The sequence below is a fragment of the Pogona vitticeps genome, chromosome 3 (assembly GCF_051106095.1).
Source record: "Pogona vitticeps strain Pit_001003342236 chromosome 3, PviZW2.1, whole genome shotgun sequence".
In the NCBI taxonomy this organism is placed as follows: domain Eukaryota; kingdom Metazoa; phylum Chordata; class Lepidosauria; order Squamata; family Agamidae; genus Pogona; species Pogona vitticeps.
The window spans coordinates 69,579,581-69,602,832 of NC_135785.1; the positions used below are offsets into that span (position 1 = coordinate 69,579,581).

The 23,252-nt window shown below is 37.0% G+C and overlaps 1 protein-coding gene across 6 annotated transcripts in view; it reads right to left on the reverse strand.

The window, feature by feature from the left end:
- Nucleotides 1–23,252, reverse strand: part of ATE1 (arginyltransferase 1) — an 89,693-nt gene that overhangs the window by 42,140 nt on the left and 24,301 nt on the right. For all 6 annotated transcript variants that reach the window (XM_020786476.3, XM_020786481.3, XM_020786480.3 and 3 more), the window contains 3 exons: nucleotides 16,352–16,384; nucleotides 9,902–10,083; nucleotides 7,110–7,209 (listed from right to left, as the gene is read on the reverse strand). In XM_020786476.3, coding sequence (XP_020642135.3) covers nucleotides 7,110–7,209; nucleotides 9,902–10,083; nucleotides 16,352–16,384 — 315 coding nt within the window. The remainder of the gene's footprint in view (nucleotides 1–7,109; nucleotides 7,210–9,901; nucleotides 10,084–16,351; nucleotides 16,385–23,252) is intronic.

Below are 23,252 nucleotides of genomic sequence, written 5' to 3' on the forward strand. Positions count from 1 at the left end.
TGAGCATTCTGGAGTCTTTCAAGCTATGAACTTCACAGTCTATACAAAGTGAATGCAGACACTCATCCTTATGAGAGTTAGCTAACAATCTAAAAAAAGAAATTATCAGCTATCATCAGTGGCCTTCCAGGTTCTGGTTAAAATAAGGGAATGTTTAGCTTTCAGAAAACCTGATCAGAAGGGTCAACAATACCTAAAAACATGGGGAAATGGATTTTATTCAGTTAAAAAGAAATTGTATGTCTTTTAGCACCTTTAAGACTAACTAGGTTTTGTTTTTATAAGCCTTCATGTGCTTGAACAGATGAAAGCTTATAAAAAATAAAAACCAGTTTGTCTTAAAGGTGCTACAAGACTTATGGTTTCTTTTTTGTTACAACAGACTAACAGGGTATCCAATCCAGAAAGCTTGACACACTTTGACCAACTGATTATTTTGTGAACTTCTTCAATGATTATGAAAAAAAGAGGGGTGATACAATAATTATAATAACAAACCATTCACAAGCCAATGGACTGAAAACCTTTGCATTCATATAAAAATATACACAGTCATATACTAATAATTATACCAATAATTCAGCTATCTATATAGAGAACTCTGGCAGACTGTTTTGAGACTTTACAACTCACAACTGGTGACATTCTGGGAGAAAGATCCAATATTTGTAAGTTATTCACTAACTATCTCCATTTTTAAAAAATCTAAAAAACAACAGAATAATAGTGAGTTGTGAAGCCACAGCTCTAATTTATAGGACCTATGCAGGGTTGTTAATTAATTCCTTTGGGTGGTCATTAATTCATAATATTGCCATAGCTTGCAAGCTATTTGATGGCACATAGTAACTCATCCCAAGGACTTAGAAGGTGTCCACAAATTATAGAAGCTCTAAATAAGAGAAACAAAATCTCATTCTTCATTCAGGTAACAATGAGCCAAGATTCCTAATCTTGATAACTAATCCATTTTTTCCCAGCAGAATCCTGCTGAATAGATATATTGCATCTATTCTTAAAAATATAAATCCACTGAAGAATCATCACAGAAGGATACCTAGTTTTGCCACAATTATACTTTCTAAACAGTCTAAAAACTTCAGTTCCTAGAAACATTTTCTAGTAGTTTCTACAGTTCCTACAACTTGCTTTAAATACTTTCAAGCAACTGTAATATAACAATGAAAAAAGGGGGGGAGCAGCAAAAAACACATCCAGGACAAAAATTTCCATCACTGGATCTGGTTCAAATCAGCTCTAGGTGCTATTGTACAACTTAAAATGTATTTACTCCTGAAGAAATGAAAATATGAGCATAAATATGGGTGTAATATAACAGTTAATAACACTCAAAGACAATGCAAGGTTTGACTGGGCATAAGACATCTTCTTATGCAGTACAGGATCAAGCTGAACTCACAGCTATTGAGTTCCTTCCCAATTTTTTTATAGTTCCAACAAAGTATGGGAAAAATGTATTTCATGCTCACAATATTTCCCAAAAGCTGGATCAGCACATCTCCACAATTATGGAAACAGTATCACATTTCTAGATGGAAAAGTCAGGTAACCACTAACAAAGCATTTTTGTCAGGACAATATTCCGTCTTGCTCAGCAGATAGTACCACATTTTTAAACATCACTGTATTTTAGTAACTGCTTAAGTAGCTCAGTTTGAGGTGGAAATTTTCTCAGCCAAACCAAGGGAAAAAGGTTTGTAACAGTGTATACAAAAAGCTGAGGAAAGCTGGAATTTGGATAGAACAACTATGCTAAGCTAAATGCAGGATGAAACTGTCATCCTTCCATTATTCAAACAGTAGTCATTTTTAAACATTCAACCAACCAACACTTTGGGGACAGGACACTTTTTCAAGTTTTTTTTTGGGGGGGGGGAAACAAAGCTTCTATGTTTCAAGGACTTTTCTTTCCTGTCATTTTATGCACAACTGCATGATTTGCTCATGTTACAACACAAGAAAATAACTCTCCTCATATATATCATTTGGCTGGAAGTTTTATTTTTATCTAAAGCTAGTCCTATCATAAAATAAGCAAGGCAGTTTTTTTCAGATATGAGCTAAAACAAAAAGTGTTAGAGAGGCTTCACCTTCTGCATCAACTTTTCATTTTATGATGGCTCAAATACTGTTCACATAACTTTACATGGCTGAAGCTGATGACGTCTGCTGAAGCCAATTTGGGAGTTCAGTTCTCCACTGGGCTTACTTGAGAGAGGCTGGACTCAATGACATATAGGGTTCCTTGCAACCCTGAAGTTCAAAGGTTATTATAGTAAATTATTGATATTCCCTGTTTTTAGGACTTGAGACTCCTTAGGACTCCCTTTTACCCTGGGGAAGCCTTTGAGAGTCCAAGTCTATAAGCAGAGGAGGAGGTGCTTTCAATGGGCCATAAATTATTTTTGACCCAAACAGTGGGATCACTAGCAGTGATCCGGCAGCAATTTTTGGCAATTAAGGGCTCTGTCCCATTCTGAAGACTCCAAAAGGCTTCCCCAGAGCAAAAGGGAGTCCTAGAGAGCCTCAAGACTCCAAACGGGAGAACAGGAAGCATTTAACTATTTTAAAAGAAAGTTTAGCAACTAAAGCTGATGACCTCATCAATTGCCATCATGCAAAGTTTACATGAATAGGATCTGGGCCACCTGTAAAAAGTGGAAGCCATGTCAGCCTATACTTTGATCTTCTCACACCATTTTGCTTGATCGAGACAGAATGGAGTGGGTGACTTAATGTTTGTGGGAAAACACTCCAGCTCTAGCCAGTAAGCTGAAGATAAACTGGTTCTCCTTTCAAAACGTTTGGGGCCACTGCTGTGACAAGTAACCACCTCTGAGAACTGTCTGCCCACTACAAATATTTCATTAAAAGAAACTGAGCTGAACACCTTTTTCTTTTAAATTGTAAAATTAATGGTTATAGCATTTTAAGAATTCTTGTGATTAGAAATCTGGATATTATGCTTAAGAACTACTTAGTCTGAGCTGAGAAATAAGAAAGAATGAATGTATATGATATGAGCTGCATGTATTCTGAAGAGGCAGTTTTTGCCTCAGGCATGAAATCCAAATGCATATCCAGTTTAACATTTATACATTTATTACAGTAGCATGTCTCACTCCTACTTCCCCTCTAGATAAATGATCCATATGTTCCTGTTTAAGAGCACACTATTTAAATGCAGAAAACTAACCTTCTGCAATTCCTAGCAGAAATCACAATGGATGCACAATTTACTTTGTCACATTAAACGAGTGTCAGGAGGTGAGGCTGAGGAGCCTGACGCTGAGAGAGGCCCGGAAGGAGAAGACACGAAACCGGGCCTTCTCGGCGGTGGCTCCTCGCCTCTGGAACAATCTCCCTCCGGCGATTCGGGCCCCCACGCTGGGCACCTTTAAAACCCAATTAAAAACATGGCTGTTTATTCAGGCCTTCCCTCCAGCCAACTCTTGATTTTTTTTCTTACTTTTCCTTTTTATCTTTACTGCTGTTCTTGTTTGATTATTATGTATTTGTCTATGTTTTATTATTTGATTTTATATTTGGAAGCCGCCTAGAGTGGTCCGGTGGGCCAGATAGGCAGGGTATAAATTAAATAAATAAATAAATAAAATAAATAAACCTCTAAAGCTTCTGAACAAGATGGATAAAATCAATGATTAAAAAAAATCACCATTTAAATCAATTTTTTAATTTAAATTGTGATTTAAACTCATTTGATTTAAATCAAATCTATCCTGCTTCTGAATGATAGAAAAAGAGGGGATGTCAGAAACACTTATTCTTTTGAAGTGGTATCAGAGACAGACAAGGCAAATTGAGCATGTATAAAATGCCTCTTGGCAGCCAGCTTTCCTTTGTCATCTTCTACCTTTTAGCATTACTTTCTATTAAAAGAAATCAAATTCATAATGGTTATATTTGAGAAAAGGACAGTGTTCTTCTGTACCCACTGATGATCACTAAAACTTACTACTTGAAATTATTGACTTATTTATATATTACTATCTATATATATGGCACTTTACAAATAACAGGCACATCAGTTCCCTGATGTTAAATCTGAAATGAAAACAGAGGAAGAGGGAAATAGAAACATGGACAGAAGGGGAATAATTTGTGATTATATTAATTGCACATTGTCTTGTCTTAGTTAAAATGAAGCACAGGGTCTGGATGTAGAAGAAACATATTGATTTGCCTTGTGTCTATTTTAGAGCCATCCCTGATATTTGGTGCAGTATTGTGGCATCCCTTGAATATAGTCTGGGAGGCTTCAACCACAATGTAATTTGGTTGAGGAGTTTTTAGCAGGAACACAACCGCATCATGGATTTTATATAGATTTTCAACCCATCTTGAAATAACATGAAAGTTTCTTGCCAAGATTCTTTTACTAGGTCCAAGAGTGATGGCAACATACTGAGACAAATGCAGGTAACTGCATTCTTGTTTATCTGATTGGATATATGATCAGATTCGGGAGATGGTGGTGAACACTGAACTTCTAATTCTGAGGATGAAATCTCAATAAGACATGAAATCCTCAGAAGGGGTAGGGGGATTTACAACTCCCACGTCCAACTCCAGTTAGTAATGAATATAGATGGAGATTCTTCAGACACTGTTCTCTGAGTGAGAGGCCTGAGATTCCAAATCATTATTGGTGTCCTTTTGAGCTTCTTCTACAGAGGACAGTAGATCCTTATCTCACTTCCTTGTTGGTGATTAAGGCAAAGCCAGAGAGGTATATATAGATTTTTGTTTCTTGCTCACATATTCTGTTCCACCCTTTTCCATTGACCTAGATCAAGGTCCATCCATTATGCAACTATTTGCTGTATTCCGCAATAGTGATTGTAAGTATGGAAGACAGATGGCATAATTATTCAAGATGAATAAATACAAATGAGAACCCAACTCTTTGGTATTTGTTAAAAATAACTGAACAAATCACATTAGAAAAAGAATAGAAAGACTTAGAAGTATTTGCCCATTATGATGACATTCACCATATGAAAATAAGTTATTAGGACCAAGAATGTTACGTTATGTTAAAACATAACAGCTGAAATTCCATAGGGGTAGCCTTGCTGTCTTGAATCTTGCTCTGGACACTTGAAAACTGCTATATGCATGGCAAGTATTAGAAGTAACATTAGAAAAGCACTTGTATTTTTACATATTATTCGGACATCCATTCTAAAGAAGGGGTGAGTATAATTCAAAAGCTCAAGCAAGTGTCTGTGGAAATTTAGAGAGTAACATCTATATTATGGGGTAGGGAACACAAACATCATCTCATATTTCTAAGTCTCTTGCCTCCCAGACAGCAATGAAGAACAGTAATTAATAGTGGATGAGTCTGCCTTTTATAACCCTAATCTCTAGAAACCTAGATAGGTGTCCCCATTATTTCCCCCTTGGCAAGGAAACCATCTGAACCATGGGTTGGCCTGCCAGAGGCTCATGTTTTGAAAAACTATGCTGGCCCCACTTGGCTGCAAAAAGAAGCAGGTGAAAACCTGGAAGCGAGTCTTGAACTCTTGTCTTTGGCCAAGTCCATAAACTGTTCTTCCAAGTCTCATCCAGCTGGCTTGCCTGTCAGAGAGCCAGCAGACATTTGCCCTCAGTCAGCCAGGAAGTTGTGGGTTGCAACTGTGTTAGGATCACTCCCTCCCATCTCCCAGTAAAGAAAAAATAAGGTGTGATTAATAATGGAGAGTGGTAAAGGCAAACATACTGAGAAGAACAGTTGGGTGGGACTAGGAGACCACAAAATGGCAAGACTGTTCTCAATGATCCAATGTGTGGCTTCTTTTTTGGCCAATTTCCCTGTAACAGACCTGAGCACTAAACATCAAAGGTTTTCAGGAAATGACACCTGCTGCATATGCCTTTTATAAGGAAAAATCATTAAAGTGTCTTATAGGAATAATATCATAATTCTGTGATATACCTCTTTATTGTATGTTTCAAGAATCTACAAATCCATTTCTATTTATAAATTTGTTTGAAAGTTATATGGAAATATAGGCTGGAATCCTAAACATACTTATTATGGAAATGCCCCAACAATATACAGGAACATTTAGTTTTTGAGTAAACACACACAGAATATTAAGCAGACTTTAGAAAAGTATTGCATATGCAAGCCACACATGCCTGAAAGCAAAATCTCCTTAACACTTTCCTTGATATGCTGTGCATATCTAGTAATCAAGCACTAGATGACTGGAATCCTGTTCGTTAGTTATGTCAGCACAGGTGAAGGGGCATAAATTGCTGTTGATATTAATACTACTTGTATCTTTCACTATGCACGAACACATGTGACTGGTGCTAAATGACAAAAAGGAAGCAGTTGTTGGTTAATTAGCATCAATTCTGACTGCATATTTTCCAGCATATTTTACTTATGCTGGAATAACTGATTGATAGGATTCTGTCTGCTTTCCTCTGAAGAGTATTCTCCTAAACATCCTCTGAACTAGTAAGTGAATTCTATGCCTAAATGTCGCAGTTCCTGCACTTCTTTTCTATAACTAATTAAATAAACCAAAGAGTAAAATGTCACAGCAAACCTTGCAATATTTGTTCTCAAACACCGCATGATTTGCAGCAATAAATTAGAAAGGAAAAAAAAAAGATAAATGAGCTACATTTTAATAACTGGAACAAAATGGTCAAGATCAAAAGAACTATTTCAAACATGCACAAAGGCTTTGGTGCATTAGTGGAATTAAATAATTTTATATATATCTCCCAACCCACTATTACAAGTTGCTTTGACAATGCCTCCATTTCATAAGTGGCTTACAAGGTGGTAGTTGCAGCCATTTAAGCCACTCAGTGTTCACAATAGGCTTCCAGCACCAGCTGCAAATTCTAGGGGCACAAACTGATAAATCTTACACAGAAACAACTGTGAAAGAGTCTAAGCAACTGAACCAAACTGAAAAGGAGCTAGTTGCATTTTGGTCATGCATAAGTGGGAACATCCAAGTCTGTCATAATCACATCAAACACTCAACTCACACATCAGATTAAATTTCGACTTGCTAATAAAGCAACTTTATCCTTACCTTATATCTCATTTTAGGGCATGAATAAATATAAAATCCCATGTAGTAATAGCTTAGGTCAGGGGCCTTTTCATGAAGTTGCCTAGTAAAAGCAATTTCCCTGCAAAGGAAGCAATCATTCTTAATGGATAAAAAGATAATACCAGAGATATCTGTTCACAGATGCTAGCAGCTCTTACAATAAAGTAAAATTGGATGACCTAAATTTTGGCCTAACTTAAAGGAATAATTACACTCAAGTAAAGAATAAGAATAATAAATGCAAAGACAGTTCTATATAAAAACCCAACAAAGCCACAGGCTCCTTTACTTAAGAGAGCCAATTCTGTGTTTTGTTCTGCCAAAAAGCTCATCTGAAATTCAAATTGCAAGTGATTAAAGACACTCTTTTAACAGGTTTCCTGTTAATATTCATGCATCACTGTTTTATAGACAGTCTAGCCTACTCATTGTGTTCACCCAGGCTTGGACAGTACATGCGGACTTCAGAGAATTTTAAAATCAGCAAGTTTCAAAGGGAAACTTCCAGTTAGTTTCAGCAATTTACATGCAAATATCTATTTGTAACAGTAAGTGTTACTTTCCATATTTGGTTCATGTTCATTTTATTTATTTACTTGAAGGGAAAACTGCAGCAATTTTTTTTCTTATTCATCCTGAGACAGTGAGTTGTAGTTCTGCAACTTTCTCCATTACATCAGTCATGACAGCTGCCTTCCTCTTACTTGAATGCTCAGAAGTGCTTAAGAGACTGAGGCATACACCATTCTCCTCATTCTGCAATAGCATCATTCTCACTTAGCTTTCCAGGACAATGTCTGGGGCCTTGCTTAGGTTCTTTCAGCTAAGCAGCTGGTAATGAAACATAGATGGGGCACACTAATATTTGTCTATTAAGAGCCTACAAATACTCTTGCAGTCATTGGCAGAGCTGCTGTGGTCTTACAGAATCTGGAGTGACATTTTAAACTGGAATCCTTAAGGGACTGTATTTGGACATCACTGTGGCTATAGATAATTCTCTGTTTTTTTTTAAGTGTGTGTATGTGGGGAAGAATACCAGAAAAATGACGTGCTGCAAAAGCACTATCTTTATTTCCAATACAATAAGTCCTGGAACCATTTCTAGAAAACAAAAACGCTGGGTGTCCACAGTCTAGTGCTTCACTTTAAAGCATGGCTAGCTGCCCAGAAAAACAGTAAACTGTGTACTGGATACAGGAACAAGCATCCTGTGGGGTTAGAGAGTGTGGCAGCGTGTATCTCCAGAGGTGGGGTTGGAGGAGATGGGGAGCAGTACAAGGTGGGTGTTCAACTGGACTTTGTGTGTGTTGCATAAATAACTGTGTTTTGAAAGTGTGTGGGATGACTTGTTTTAGGGTTTATTTTGCTTGCTTCTGGAGTACGTGACTTCTGTCAAATTCCCAGTTTAGCAGGTTTTCTGTCATGTGATATATAATTCCAGATATCACAGAATGTGATTCTAAATAGCAAACTGCACTTTTACAAGGAAGCTGTGTAGGTAGATGATAGTGGCATGAGCTATGTGTGCAAATTGCCATCATATTCCACTCTGCAAATCAAAATTGTCCTTTTAAATGCATTGCTATATGTCAAAGGAAACAGGTGGACAACTGGATATTTATTGTAGGAGACACCGGATGTGTCAGTTGTTGCCTCAATCTCATAAAATGCATGCCTTAGGTGTCTGTAAATGTGCATGTGTACATTTTATCCAAAATGACTCTATGCCAGCAGAATTTCTTGGGCCCCACAAAATTAAATGCTAATTCTTGCCATCCAGTATATGCTAGTAGGTACAAGCAGTATACTAGTACTAGCAAGAGAATTCATAGAAGTATATTGCTTTGGAACCTGTATATTGCTTTAGTCATCATACCTTACAGCAATTGATAAATCCACATTTCATGATTTTGTTTCATTTGTTTCTCCAAATGTGAGCCAATTATTGAATGGATCCATCAATTTTGAGCGTTTAAGCAATGTTTTAAAATGCTTAACAAGTGCTTAACGAACAGCAGTAATGTCACTACCTGCAGGCAATATTTTTTCAACCATATTTGAATAAAATTAGTAACAGTGTGTATTGTATCATGTTCCTTTACTCTTCCTAAGAGCTCTGTAATTTTTTGCATTCTTTAAGAAGTAACTCTGTATTAAAACTTGTGTTCCTGGAGGGAGGTATATTTATTGCTTCTTCAGCATGTTTTAACAAGCTAGCATCTTAAATACCTGGTTCTTTAAACCACTTTAAGATTGCCACAGTACATTATATATTTTTTTAAATTACAGGCATGCTACCTTGCAAAATATTGTTCAACACAGTTTTTTATCCACTATTAGGATGTTTAAAATATAGCAACATTCAACATGCGGGATAGAAACAAAGTATTCTTATTCATAGGCAAGGAGGAATCAAAGTGTCAGATCAAAAACATACTGCCATGTTTCAACTTTCTTTAAAAAGCCAAAGCAAAACACTATTGTACAGTATATAGAAATAAAAATAAAGGAGCAGAGAAAACTAGTTTGGGCTTGGCAGAACACTGCCTGCTGCAATGTTCTGCTCAAAGTACTACAGGGAACATTGCACTAAATTTCAATGTTAAAGTTACAGCCTGTGAAGAAAATATTTTTCTTATTCAAAGAGAGAGAGAGTAAAGCTGATAAGCCTTTAATATATGTGGCACAGTTTAACTCTGTTTTAACTTTATATTTTAGATATCATTATACATTTAAAAGACCACTGCATATTTTAAATGTCTCCTTACCTCAGTGCAGAGTAGACTCCTAAAGACAGAGAAGAACAGTCAGGATCATAGTAGAGATACACAGAAGATACACACTTTGGAAGGATGTCGATTACACCTACAGCAATTATCTTTCCATCAAGCCAATATTGCTGGTGGAAAGAACCATAGCCACAATCTGGGCCATTAGGTGGATTTTCTGCCTGGAGAATACAAAACAGGATGCATTTCAATATCTTTAACAAGCAAAATAAGTAAACATTGAAACAAAGAAATGCAAATTCAAAAACACATTGTACAGTGCAAAATTATGGGGGGGGGGAGATTGCCTAATCACTTATATGCCTACTGTACATTAGCTGTTCCATCTCCATAGCAAAACAAAATAACATCTCCTAAAATAAGCAAAATGAAAGGCTAAAGCCTGAAATATTGAAATGTGGAATTTAAGAGATGCCTATTGAGCTAGGTCTGCAAAATTTTGCAGTACATTCAGTAGATTTGTTAACATTCATTCATTAAATATAACAAACTCTTTCTTCTTCTGCTTTGCAGACAGATTTCTTGGACCCAGGCTTAAGCACTGGCACTTCCACATTTGGAGGTTCCTTTTTGATGTAGGATCTACTCTTTTGGAAATGTATTATTATTATTATTTACCTGAAATATTTTACCCTATCTTTCTCCTTAAAAAGCTGGAGCCAGTCTAGCTTCCCATCTGAGAAAGTTCAAAAGTCTGGGAGCAGCAACAGAGAAAGCCCTCTCCCATGTCCCCACCAAACACACCTGTGAAGGTGGCAGGAGTAGAAGAAAGGCCTCCTGTGATTATCTTAACAGCCCAGCAGGCTCACAAAGGGAGATATAGTGTCTATTGTCTTTTTTCTTCCTACCCTTTGTTTCTCTTGTGTCAAGAGAACTGCTGTGAACTTAACTGTGTTAAGCTTCAAGAAGTATTATCTTGCATTTCTGGATGTTATGTTATGTAAACCACTCTGTCCTCCCCCCCCAAAAAAAATCCTCAGTGCCTCTTGAGAATTTGCTCTAGAGGGGGCTCCAGTCCTCTAGGACTAGTTTCAGACATGCACAAAGGCTCAAGCAGAATTGCTCCCTCTCCTGCTTCTGCTGGATTCCATTGTCCCATGAGTGCAGAAACACCACAGGATCCTACCCAAAGTTCTAAGGCTAAATCAGCAAAGTCACATTTGAATTTGTGTTGTTATTTAGACAACGCTATGCTACTTATAAGCAACGGAGGCAGATTCCTTTTCCAAGAGATGATTTTTAGATAAAAAGAGTTGGGGAGTAAAGTTTAAATCTGCTTCACCCCCACATTCTAGAGCTGGTCCATATCTGAGCAGTGCACATATACTTTTGAACTTAAAGGCCAACATATTATGTGAACTCACTCTAAGGAAGATACAAGGTAACATTTTCTACTGAAATAACCATAAATAACATTTAAAAGGCACAAGAACATTCTTTTCCAGATCATTTAAGTATTCTGCAACATATGGTATAACACTTTCTTTACTATCCTGCTCATTTTATTTCTGAATTCGTCAATGCAGTTACCTCAGCTTATGCAGTCTAGGTTTCACTGTACAAATGGTTTTATGAGATTTCTTCTCACTCATTAATTCTGACAATGTTATCAAGTATTATATCGTTTTGCATTACAACAACAGACAATAGATTTAGTCAAATATTTTGATACAGTAACTGGGAAAAATGAATGGCAACAGAACTGTCTCACATTATTCCAACAAAGGACAAAGGGTCACTGATCTCTAAAGTCTTTCATTTGAACTGCTCAGTTCTTGATCAGCTAAATAATATTTAAGAATGGATAAGAGGAAGAATCCACTGCTTACTTCTGACAAACAGTAGTATCTAAACAGTCATAATTTTCACAAGATTTGGAGTAAAAACTGAAATATGGAAATCTAATGTGCAACCAGACAGTTTACCCTCTACAGTGAAAAACACTTCCATATATGCACATCTAAGTGTCATAAATCTAATCTTCCACTCCAAGCCTCTCATTCATTGCAATTGTTCTGAGTGAACGACTTTTAGTTTGCTCCTTCCTGTTTTCTTTAAAGCTTTGACCACTAAGGGCTGTCATCTTGAACTTCAGCATGTAGCTCTCTCTGATCAGCAGAGTTCAACATGATGTATACAGAAACTGTGTGTGGAAAAAGTAATGCAAAAGTACAGTACAGTCATTGTTGGTTTCTTTTCTACATAGGAGTGAGTAAAGGGAGAGATATTTCCCAGTGAAATAAATATTGAATGCTCAAGATGCAAAACAGAATATTTCCACTTAAGTGCTCATAGATGCAAAATCATTAACAGAAGATTTAAAAAAAAAACCAGAATATATAAAGAGCATTTTTAGAAATTGTGTTTGAAAAGGTATGAAAACTCTGTCTTTGGTTTGATCTGTACTGGCTGCCATATTTACACTTGAAGTATACACTTCAATAAAAAGTAGTAATATCTCATCCTACTACTAGGGAACAATATAAATTAGACAGCATATATACCGGGACAGCATATACTAAAGCCTTCATCCCTATCAAATGCAAACAAAGGTATGTTTCCTGAAAGACGCTGAATATTCAGAGCAACCTGGCGGCAAATGTAACCCTTCAATATGGGGAGGACATGGGAGGGGTGACAATACCTATAAAACTATTGGAGAATATTTGTCAAACTTTGATCTTCTACAAATAAGTAATTTCTTACCTATTCCCCACTTTCCTAATTGTCTCATAACATACTCAAACTAAATACATCTACACTATTATGTAGATTTCAGATTATTCCATTTAACTGTTTTTTAAGACAAGATATTTTCCCCTCACTTTTTGTCATAATGTTGAGATTGATTCATTTAACAGTCTTAACAATCACAACTATTGCTCTATAATTAAGGATTCAAAATAAATACAGAACTTAGTCACAAAAGATTTAATCATTTGCTTCAAAATTATTCAGGAGATAAGTGGTAAAGACACTACCTACTTTTTAAGTAGCAAATGAAGTTTGTTCTGGGATAGAGAATCTGAAAAATCTTTATGGCTTTGAATATACAGGCCTTTTTATTTAGCCTCATTTAATCAAAAACACATGCAAGTGGTGCCACACAAAATTCAATTCGAAATTCAAACTGTCAATAAAAGGCAGTGGGGGAGGCGGGATGATATAAACCTTAAAGAGAAGTGCAGGCAAGCATTCATGTAGCCCTACGAACTAAGGAAAATAATGGAAATCTATTGCCTTACTTGATGAGGTGATAAAAGCTCTTTACCTATTAAGTCTAACGATCCGATTAGCCTTCAGGTTGCAGGAATGTAAAAATGGTGGGGGTTGGTTCAGCTCAGAAAAGTAACAAACTCCCAACACATGGATTCATTCATAGGGCAACATATCAAATTACTGCTGCAATTACTATAACCTGACAATTTCATTACACTCATGCAGTAGTTAACTCTTTAAGACCTATAACAAACAAAGTCTTCTTAGACACTAAATATGAAGTAATCTGAAACCTTGCAATTATTCATCACCAAAGCACAAGGCTGAAAAACCTTTGGCTTCTTTCCTATTTATTTATTTTAAGTTGGAGTGGGAGAGAATGGAAACTGAGAATCTCTCTTCAATCTCTTGCTTTCAATGTAAAGCAAATGTTTTGCCTCGATGATTTCAGGTTTAGTTTGGGCAAAACAGGATATAGTAAAACAAATCTGTTCACTCTTAGTGTCCAAATTTTCCCAGATATTCTTTAAAAAAAAAAACACACACACACTTTAATTTAAATGAAGTATGTTACTTCCCAACAAACTGCGTGAGGAGCACTTAAGTGATGGTAAGAGACATGATAGGCTAACACAAAAACTGTGCTATCTGAATGCATTTAAATAACTGATTTAAAGTTAAGTAACACAGTGGACAAGGGCAAAACAAGACACCCAAATGTACAATTGTTCACTCATATAATGCAAACAACTTCACTGGGAGCCCACATGTTCTTATACTGCTCTGTCTTATGAATTATATGCACTGCCACATACAACGAATGGTCTGTACCATACAGTCTGCTACAGTGCATATCAGGATTAAGCATCTTGTGGCTAAATGGAAAAGAAGAAAAAAAAGCCAGAAACTGCCTCATCAATCCAGTTTTGGAGTTTCAAATACTCATGTTATGGCTAATTAAGAGATCAGATGAACTAAATTTGATTCTAAAAAAAGCCACACATTGTTTTTCTAAAAGGCAATTCTATATTTCAGCAGCCTCATAGGCAGGGAAGGTACAAGGATAGTTTTAGAACAGATCAATTTGCAATTCAAAGTGGATTCTCTTTAAAAACAAAGGGGAAACTATCTTTGCTGCACTTCAACCTTTTAAGCCATTACATTTTTAAAGTCCTTTGATGTCCCAGTTTACAATTTTAAAATGGTAACATATGTCAGGAAAGTGCAATAAATTCCTTTACTGAACTTCCATTTATCTAACTTCTGGCTTTCTCTCAGAATCACCTAGTCTATATTGATTCCCTACATAAGTACAGTGGTGTCTCGCAAGACGAATTTAATTCGTTCCGTGGTTAATGTTGTCTTGCGGGAAAAAAATTGTCTTGTGAAACGCGTTTTCCCATAGGAATGCATTGAAATCTAATTAATGCGTTCCTATGGGCAAAAAAAGTCAGAACAAAGTCAAATTTGGTTTACAAAGGGGCTCTTTAAAGCCATACATATTGTGCAGATGATTTCAAAAATTTCAATCAAAAAACTTTAACTTTTTAAACATCATAGAAAAACATTTAAAAATCAGCAAACATGAGGCAGGAACAAAAAACGGAAAACATTCGTCTTGCGAAGCACGGTCATAGGAACATTTGTCTTGCGAGTCATCAACCCCATTGTCAAAACCATTTGTCTTGTGAGTTTTTTGTCCTGCAAGACATTTGTCTTGCGAGGCACCACTGTACAATTAGTACCTTTTGCTTAACTCTGAAGGCGGACCAACACCTCCCTAATTTTGCCCCACTGCCAAAATATCAGACTGATCAAATGAAGACTAAGTATACATGAACATACATGGCAAATTACTGAGTATGCAACAGTGTCCTTTTTAGCTTACTGAATGTGCAGCTCCTTGCATTTTATTTATTATTTGTTTCTCTGAAATATTTTTACCCTGCCTTTCTCCTTAAAAGGAACCAATGTGGCTTATCATTAAAAAAGATAGATAAAACAATCAATTATTAAAATATTTTAAATAATTAAATAAACATTATATTTAAAATATTAAATAAAAGCATTTTGCCACACTAAATCTTCAAATTAAGTGAATGGGGTTGTCCATATATGCAGTAAGGCTATAAACCCATTGGAGCAGAACGAATATGCTGAGAAATTGCTCAGGTTCAGCAGCTACTCAGAAAAATAACTTAGTAAGTTGCTTATCACCATCATAGTTACCTTTTATTTCTTTTACCTAATGATAAAACTAATACACCACCCTTTGAAAAAAATAATTTCCCATGTCTGACATCTACAACTACAACTGCATACCAAATGAAAATAGCAGGACCAGCTCAAAATGTTTGGTCATCCATACATAAGTTCTAATTTTGTTTCAATAAATGAATCACATCCAAACCAGTAATTTGGGAATCACTGCCTGAAGCAATGGATAAGATGGTAAAATAGCAGCTCTTAAACGTTTGGTGACCCACATATATGTTCTAGTTTTGTTTTAATTAAATATGAACGACATCTCAGCCCTTCATTTGAGAATCACGGCCTGAAGCTAAGGAAAAGATGGCACTGCCCCACAGTTCCATGAGTAAAAAGTGCTCAGACAGCATGGTTTATTGCACCCAAGAGCAGAAGACTAGCTGTGGGGGCCATAGGTCAAGTGGCACACACAGCTCTCTCTACTTTGCATCTCACAGGATGTGCCACCTGAGGGACCAACCTCATTCCACCTTACTGAAGAGAACAAGTAGACATTGATCACATGCTTATAATTAAATATTATTGGCAATCATGCATAACACAGACACAAACTTAATATTTTAAAAGCAGACTGCCTCTACCAGTCAATATATCAGGTACCAAAAGAAGAATGCTCAAGGAGTTAACAACAAAAAGGCAACCACCTTTAAACAGCAGGAAGAAATACAAAGCCGAGTAAGGACTGTGAAGTTCCACTATCAATACATACAAGTACTCTTAAGAAAGTGTGTAAAATGCCTCTAGCATTTTTAAGAATCACAAATAAAGCAAATTGCACCAAAATCACCTATACACTTAGATTTCTATAATCAATGATATCTGTAAATTTTTAATTCTCTACATACATATAACTGTGCACACTAAGTAAAGAAAACAATCTGTAAGTTGTGTCAAAACATTGCAGATATTTACAGTTGATTTTATTTAGAGATGATTTCATACCTCAAGTGGAGAGTCACAGAGGAACCGTGTAAACTGTATTAAGGGTATTTATCGTAAGCCCATGTCACCAAGGATACATGTTCAACATGGAACAAAACAGACACAAAACACAGAGAGAAAAACAAATAAGTAAAGATTTTATCTTAGATTTATTACTATAATATACAATTTACCAGAACATAGCCTATGCTTAATACTTGACATTTAATCCTAGTGTTAATTTGTGAACAAAACCTGCAAATAATTTAAATTTCCATAAACAATAAAAATTCTTTGAAAAAACACAGGTAACAACTACAATGTAATGCTGCAGAATAATATGAATAAAGTAACAGTAATTTTCCTTTGGTACTTTGCTGTATACAAACAGCTACATTTCTAACAAACTACCTGCTTTGACGTTATCGATTACATTTAACAAATCTGTAAGACAGCAATTAGACACAGCTTTGATCTGATATTTAACATTTTTAGAGAAGGAATTGGAAGATTTTAACTACAGACTGAAAACTGCCGTGCAGTCCAACGAACTATTATGACAACAAAGAACCTATATGACACATGACAGCTCAGGATATCTTAGGATATTTTACATAAAAACATCTTAGGATATTTTACATAAAGTTACTTAGTTATGACCCACTAATGCTGAAAACAAGTTTCATCCTCACCTTATCTTAGGCTGCAGTTTTCTTCCAGCATCAGGAATATGAGAAACTCAAGAAAGGATTCTGTTGCTCAGAAGACTCAGCCCTGGCTCAGTCAGCTTTTGCCTAGCCAAATGATCACTTTCCTCTCTACTACACAAGTAATCCAATATAGGAGAGCAAGCATTTCACATTTCCATGATTTTTCTCACCTCAAAACCAGAATTGAAGGAGAAATTGTATGCAAGAAGCCCTAGGACATGTCCCTGGACAAGGAGACAACATATGGAAAAGCAGATATGGACATCTGCCAGCCATGTACAACTTTTACCTTTGCCCTTATAACTTAGTTTTACTGTATGTGAAATGGGTCACTTTGGAAGAACAGAATTAAGTCAGGCCAGCCCTTGAATGTTCAATCGGAATTTCCCTCTCTGTAAGCTGCCCAACCACCATTTCGATCTTCAACCTTTGAGTAGTTCATAAAGAGTCAAGATTAAAGTCTTCCAGAGAACGTTTCCATGTAAGCTGTATTGGTGAATTATTATTCTTGTTATGTGCCATGGAGTCACTTCTGACCTACAGTAACCCTTATAGGATTTTCAAGGTATGTGAAATAGCCAAGGGGTAGCCTACCACTGACGCCTCACAGTAAGTTCACATAGTGGAGGCAAGACTTGAACCCAAGTCTCCGGAGTCCTAGTCCAACACTCCACCAACTACAACTCACTGGCTCTGAATTTATTCTTAGTATTCTGGTGAGTTTTACTTAGTACCTGGCCATTTCTGAATACCTTCAAAGCCAAGTCAGTATAATTGCCAGTAGACTAATACATGGAGACAAGGCAACCAAAAAGACCAAATCAACTCCAGTTCCCATTCAATATGTTTAGTCAAGAACCAAACAGAGAGGATGATAAAGGAAAGTGGAAGCCTTTTCCTGACAAAACACTGCACCACTAAAAGTATCCTTTTCAGCACTGATCCTTTGGTTTTCTTCCTGTCAATTGAGCAAACAACACAAGGCTCAATTGATAACTGTTTTTATCCTTGTTTCCCCAAGCTGTTCTGTTCTTGCCTCAAGTTACAAAACATTTTGGTGTCGCATTTGTTCTGGTGGGTGGAATGTAGTACTATAGCATTTTCTATGGAAATTCCACAAGGCTCCCAAATTGCAAGCTCCAGAATCAAACTTGCAATAGGGGGCTAGATCTTTAAAGACTTATAAAGATTTATTTTTCTTAGAAATACAAGTGCCATGCAGTACAGATATGAATAATAAGTTTCAGTCTCCTTCAAAAAGAGCCATGACCAAACAATATTCATTTGGGGCAGCAGTTTCACCTGTATGATCAAAGTCATCTATTCCTCTAAAGCATCAGCATTTTGTGCCTGTTTCATGCATTATAAATCTAGAGAGGTGGGTATTCGTATACAAATACAAATATCCCCACACAGGAGGCGTTAACGAGGGTCCACTCACCGATCTGCCACAGACACGGACAGCACGATTCTACGAATGTCTCCACAGGGCACAATTCACTCGCGACTCCTGGCAGGAGGTTGGAGGACAAGCCTCACTACAAGGTCGAAGAGTGGCGAGCAGACTGCGCACAGCAGAGCCATTGGTAGAATCGCGTTGTCCGCATCCATGGCAGATTGGTGAGTGGACTATCTGGCCCCATGGGGCTGAACCCTCATTAACACCACCTGTGTGGGGACATTCCTATTTGTATACAAATACCCCCATCTCTAATTATAACTTACTGTAAGCCTCACAAAGAAGCTATTTGAAGGTTGACTATTTAGACCATGGCTCAGTGATCAGATTTTTGTAATATGCTAGGCTCCCATCTGATGTGTTATATGGGAATGTCTGGTCACATTGAATAGAAACTCTGAGCACTTACATTCATCAATCTTTGGGAGGTCTGTACTCCATAGTATTGCCTTGCTAGAGGAAGCCATACTATATGGCCTCTTAATTTCATCTAATGTGCAAATTCTATGGTGAATGTAGCAGGGGGGAGGGATGCAAGTAAAACTGTAATCACAAGAGCCCCACTCTGATTTCAGCACCTAGCATGATGAAGAGTTATGAAGAAACTGAAAGTTTACATATTCCATGAATGTTGAATTAATCCAAATAAAACTACCAACCAGCTATGGATTTTGGGTTTTGTTATATCTATTAGGTGAATGAAGAAAGGTGAAAGAAATCACTTAGGTAGCTTGACCTCAAGATCCCACACAAGGCTGGCCCCACTCCCCTTGATTTCAGCATGCCCAGCTAAAGAGATGACACACACACACAGGGTGGAGATGGGGGACCAGTAGTGCACTTTGTGACATATTACATACAGGCAATTCATATAAAATGCACAACAGAGAAGATGCATTCACAATTGCTGAAATAAAAACAGTTCTTTGAACTACAGACCACCTGAATTTGTATTTTATTTTATTTTTAAAGGAGCTATTTCAATTCAGGTGCCACAAATAATTTTGGACAAAGCTGCAAAAAAGTAGCAAGCAAGGATTGTAACTACATTTTGTACAGCAACCCCAAAGAAAAATAACCAGGACACAATTTTTAGGTGATCTAATATCGAGATATCAATTTAAAAGGACTCTCCTACACAAGAACTTAATTTGATTTCTTGTACAGAGACAAATACGAAGACATACACACACTATTTTAAAGAAATAATTAATCACTTCCATATTTTTTCTAGTTTTACATTGTAAATTTTCCAAAACACACCATAGATATGAAGGTGTTTCTTGGTGGTAGCATGAAAGGGATTAGACATGTCAAGGTAGATTAAAATCAACAGAATCAATTTGATTTAAATCAAAATTTATTTTAAATATTGGAAATTTTTTAAATGTAAAAAAAATCTGATTTTTTAATTTTAAATTATGATTTAAATCAAACACACTCTACGAAGCATTATGAAAAAAAAAACACCAGGACTCATTTTGTAACTCTTCCTTCACATGTTAATTCCTTCCCACAGTGTCTAATTGCAGGATCTCCCTTGTCCACTTCAACATGCTTTTTGTTGTTTAGTCATTGTGTCCTACTCTTTGTGACCCCATGGAACAGAGCATGCCAGGCCCTCCTGTCTTCCACTGCCTCCCTTAGTTTGGTCAAATTCATGTTGGTAGCTTCAATGACACCGTCCAACCGTCTTGTCCTCTGTCATCCCCTTCTACTCTCGCCTTCACTCTTCTCCAGCATCAAGGTCTTTTCCAGGGAGTATTCTCATGAGATGGTCAAAGTATAGAAGCCTCAGCTTCAGGATCTGCCCTTCCAGTGAGCACTCAGGGTTGATTTCCTTCAAAATGGATAGGTTCGCTCTCTTTGCAGTCCAGGGGACTCTCAAGAGCCTCCTCTAGCACCACAATTCAAAAGCATCAATTCTTCTCGGCCTTCTTTATGGTCCAGTTCTCACTTCCATACATCACTACTGGAAAAAACATAGCTTTGACTATGCAGACCTTTGTCAGCAAGGTGATGTGTCTGCTTTTTAAGATGCTGTCTAGGTTTGTCATCGCTTTCCTCCCAAGAAGCAGGCGTCTTTTAATTTTGTGGCTGCTGTCACCATCTGCAGTGATCATGGAGCCAAAGAAAGTAAAATCTGTCACTGCCTGCATATCCTCCCTTTCCATTTCCCAGGAGGTGATGGGACCCAGTGGCCATGATCTTAAGTTTTTTTGATGTTGAGCTTCAGACCATTTTTGTGCTCTCCTCTTTCACCCTCATTAAGAGGTTCTTTAGTTCCTCCTCACTTTCTATCATCAGAGTTGTATTATCTGCATATCTGAGGTTGTTCCAGCAACCTTAATTCTGGGTTGGGATTCATCCAGTCCCGCCTTTCACATGATGTATTCTGCATATAAGTTAAATAAGCAGGGAGACAATATACAACCTTGCCATACTCCTTTCCCAATTTTGAACCAATCAGTTGTTCCATATCCAGTTCTAACTATTGCTTCCTGTCCCACATAGAGATTTCTCAGGAGACAGATAAGGTGGTCAGGCACTCCCATTTCTTTAAGAACTTGCCATAGTTTGCTGTGGGTCCACACAGTGAAAGGCTTTTGCGTAGTCAATGTGGTTTTTTGGCTGTTTTTTGTGGAACTCTCTGGCTTTCTCTATGATCCAGCACATATTAGCAATTTGGTCTCTAGTTCACCTGTCCCTTCGAAATCCAGCTTGTACTTCTGGGATTTCTCAATCCACATACTGCTGAAGCCTTCCTTGCTAGCATGCGAACAGTCGCTTAATAAGGAGAAACGGATTAGGTGAGTAGGAAGAAACTGTTAATTTCCCAACAATCAGTTCTAATCTGCAAATGTTCCCCAGCCCACACTATCATTAAATGGAAAATATGGGATTGGGCTCCTACCACCAAGGACTGATAGCAGCAAATTGTGACCAGCCTATATTCAGGAATTCTTCAGAAACCAAACATTCTGATAGCATGGCAAACCAGTCTGTGAATGGGCTAAACAGTTTCCAAGACAGTATCAGACTAGACCACAAGGTATCCTGTACTTATATTTTGTTTTTAAACACATCCTTTTCACACCATGTGTACAAATTAAGGCCAAACAGGCAGATAATGAGTAAAGCCAGCAGCCAAGGAATCTTATGTATGTTTCTTGAAACCGGAAAGCAGTCATAAGGAACACAGGTCAAAAACTTCTTATGTAATTATGCCAGCATAACATTAATAGCATAACTATTGCCAATTGCCCCAAGTTACTGTGGACACTATCTATTGGGTACTGAGTAATACAACTCAGCAGGCAACAGCTAATTCCCATGGTGATTTCCTAACTTGAGGCAATTCGCCATAAAAACAAAGTGCACTAGTATAATAAAATCTTAGGTAGCATATTCCCTCATGGCTACATCAAATAATTACATTTATACAGCATTTTCTTCATGGAGTCTGTTCCACAAAAGCTTATGATACAACAGATTGTCAATTCTTATGCTGTCATATGATGCTTTACCACTTTAACTGGTTTGTAACACTTGTGCTGATAAGGTAATTATGAACCATAATTTTGGGTTCCAGTAGAATAAAGCAATATAGATTTTTTAAAAATCACTGAGTCAGGAGCTTCAAAGAACCATAACATGGTTTTCTTTTCTCTTCTCTAACGATATTTGATTTTGTTTTGGGGCTTAATTCTACCGCAATATGTCCGCAGCTGAAAGCAAGCTCCAATTAACTTACAAATGGGTGGTAAATATTTAGACAAGCTGTTTGACAATTAAAAGGGAGATTTCTATAGGCCTAAGCCGCCTCTGAAGACAAGGGAACAGTGTGGTGTCTATAGCTAGTCCTTAAAGAATCATTCACAACCAAGGTGTTCAGAAGCCTGGGTAATCTGGAGCTTTATGGCATAGGCATGGGAAAATTGTTGGTTTTGTTATTCTAATTATAGCTCTGAATCTGAGAGTAGTGATGGAGTTTCCAGACATCCATTCAGGTTTGAGAAATAGGTCAGCTTCTGAGCAAATGTACCACCTTCTTTTTGTGTGCGTGTTTTGACCTTCATAATTACTTATAGTTAAAACAGAAAATATTGCACCACTGGAAAAAGAATATATTTTTGACACTAGGCATGCTTTCCAAGATTTTTTTTCTTTTAGCATTTCATTGGTCAGAAAATGCTAGATTGTTTTTAAAGTATTTGCTCACTTCTAAGATACTTTTCAGCAAAGTTTTATTTTGAGATATTTTCTTATATCTGAAGTTATTACAGAATGCACCGAACTTAGGAATGTGCAATCATCCTGGAGAAAAAATACATATTTAAACCTTTGATCAGACCAGCTTTGATTGATTTTAAGCTCAAAACATGAGACTTCAAAGACAGAATTCAAAAAGCTTGACAAAGCTGTTCAAAGCTAACCTATCTAAATATGTAAACATTGCTAAAGAGAACCTTAGCATTATACGCATAGCGCAACAGAAATATTTTACTCCATATTTCAGAATTACTTCAGCATAATAATTAAAGGCTAACTATACCAGTCAATTAATTCTGGGGAGATAGTAGCATGTTATGAATTGTCTAGCACTGTGGTTCCCTCCTGCCTCCTCGATGGAGTTGTCAGCTGCACTGAGAGGTGAGGAAGCACCAGCCAGGTTGCTTCCATGATTGGCAATGACGGCTGTGTGTACTGCATGGCAACCACCGAGTGGACCAGCCAGTTTGGGGGGGGCTGG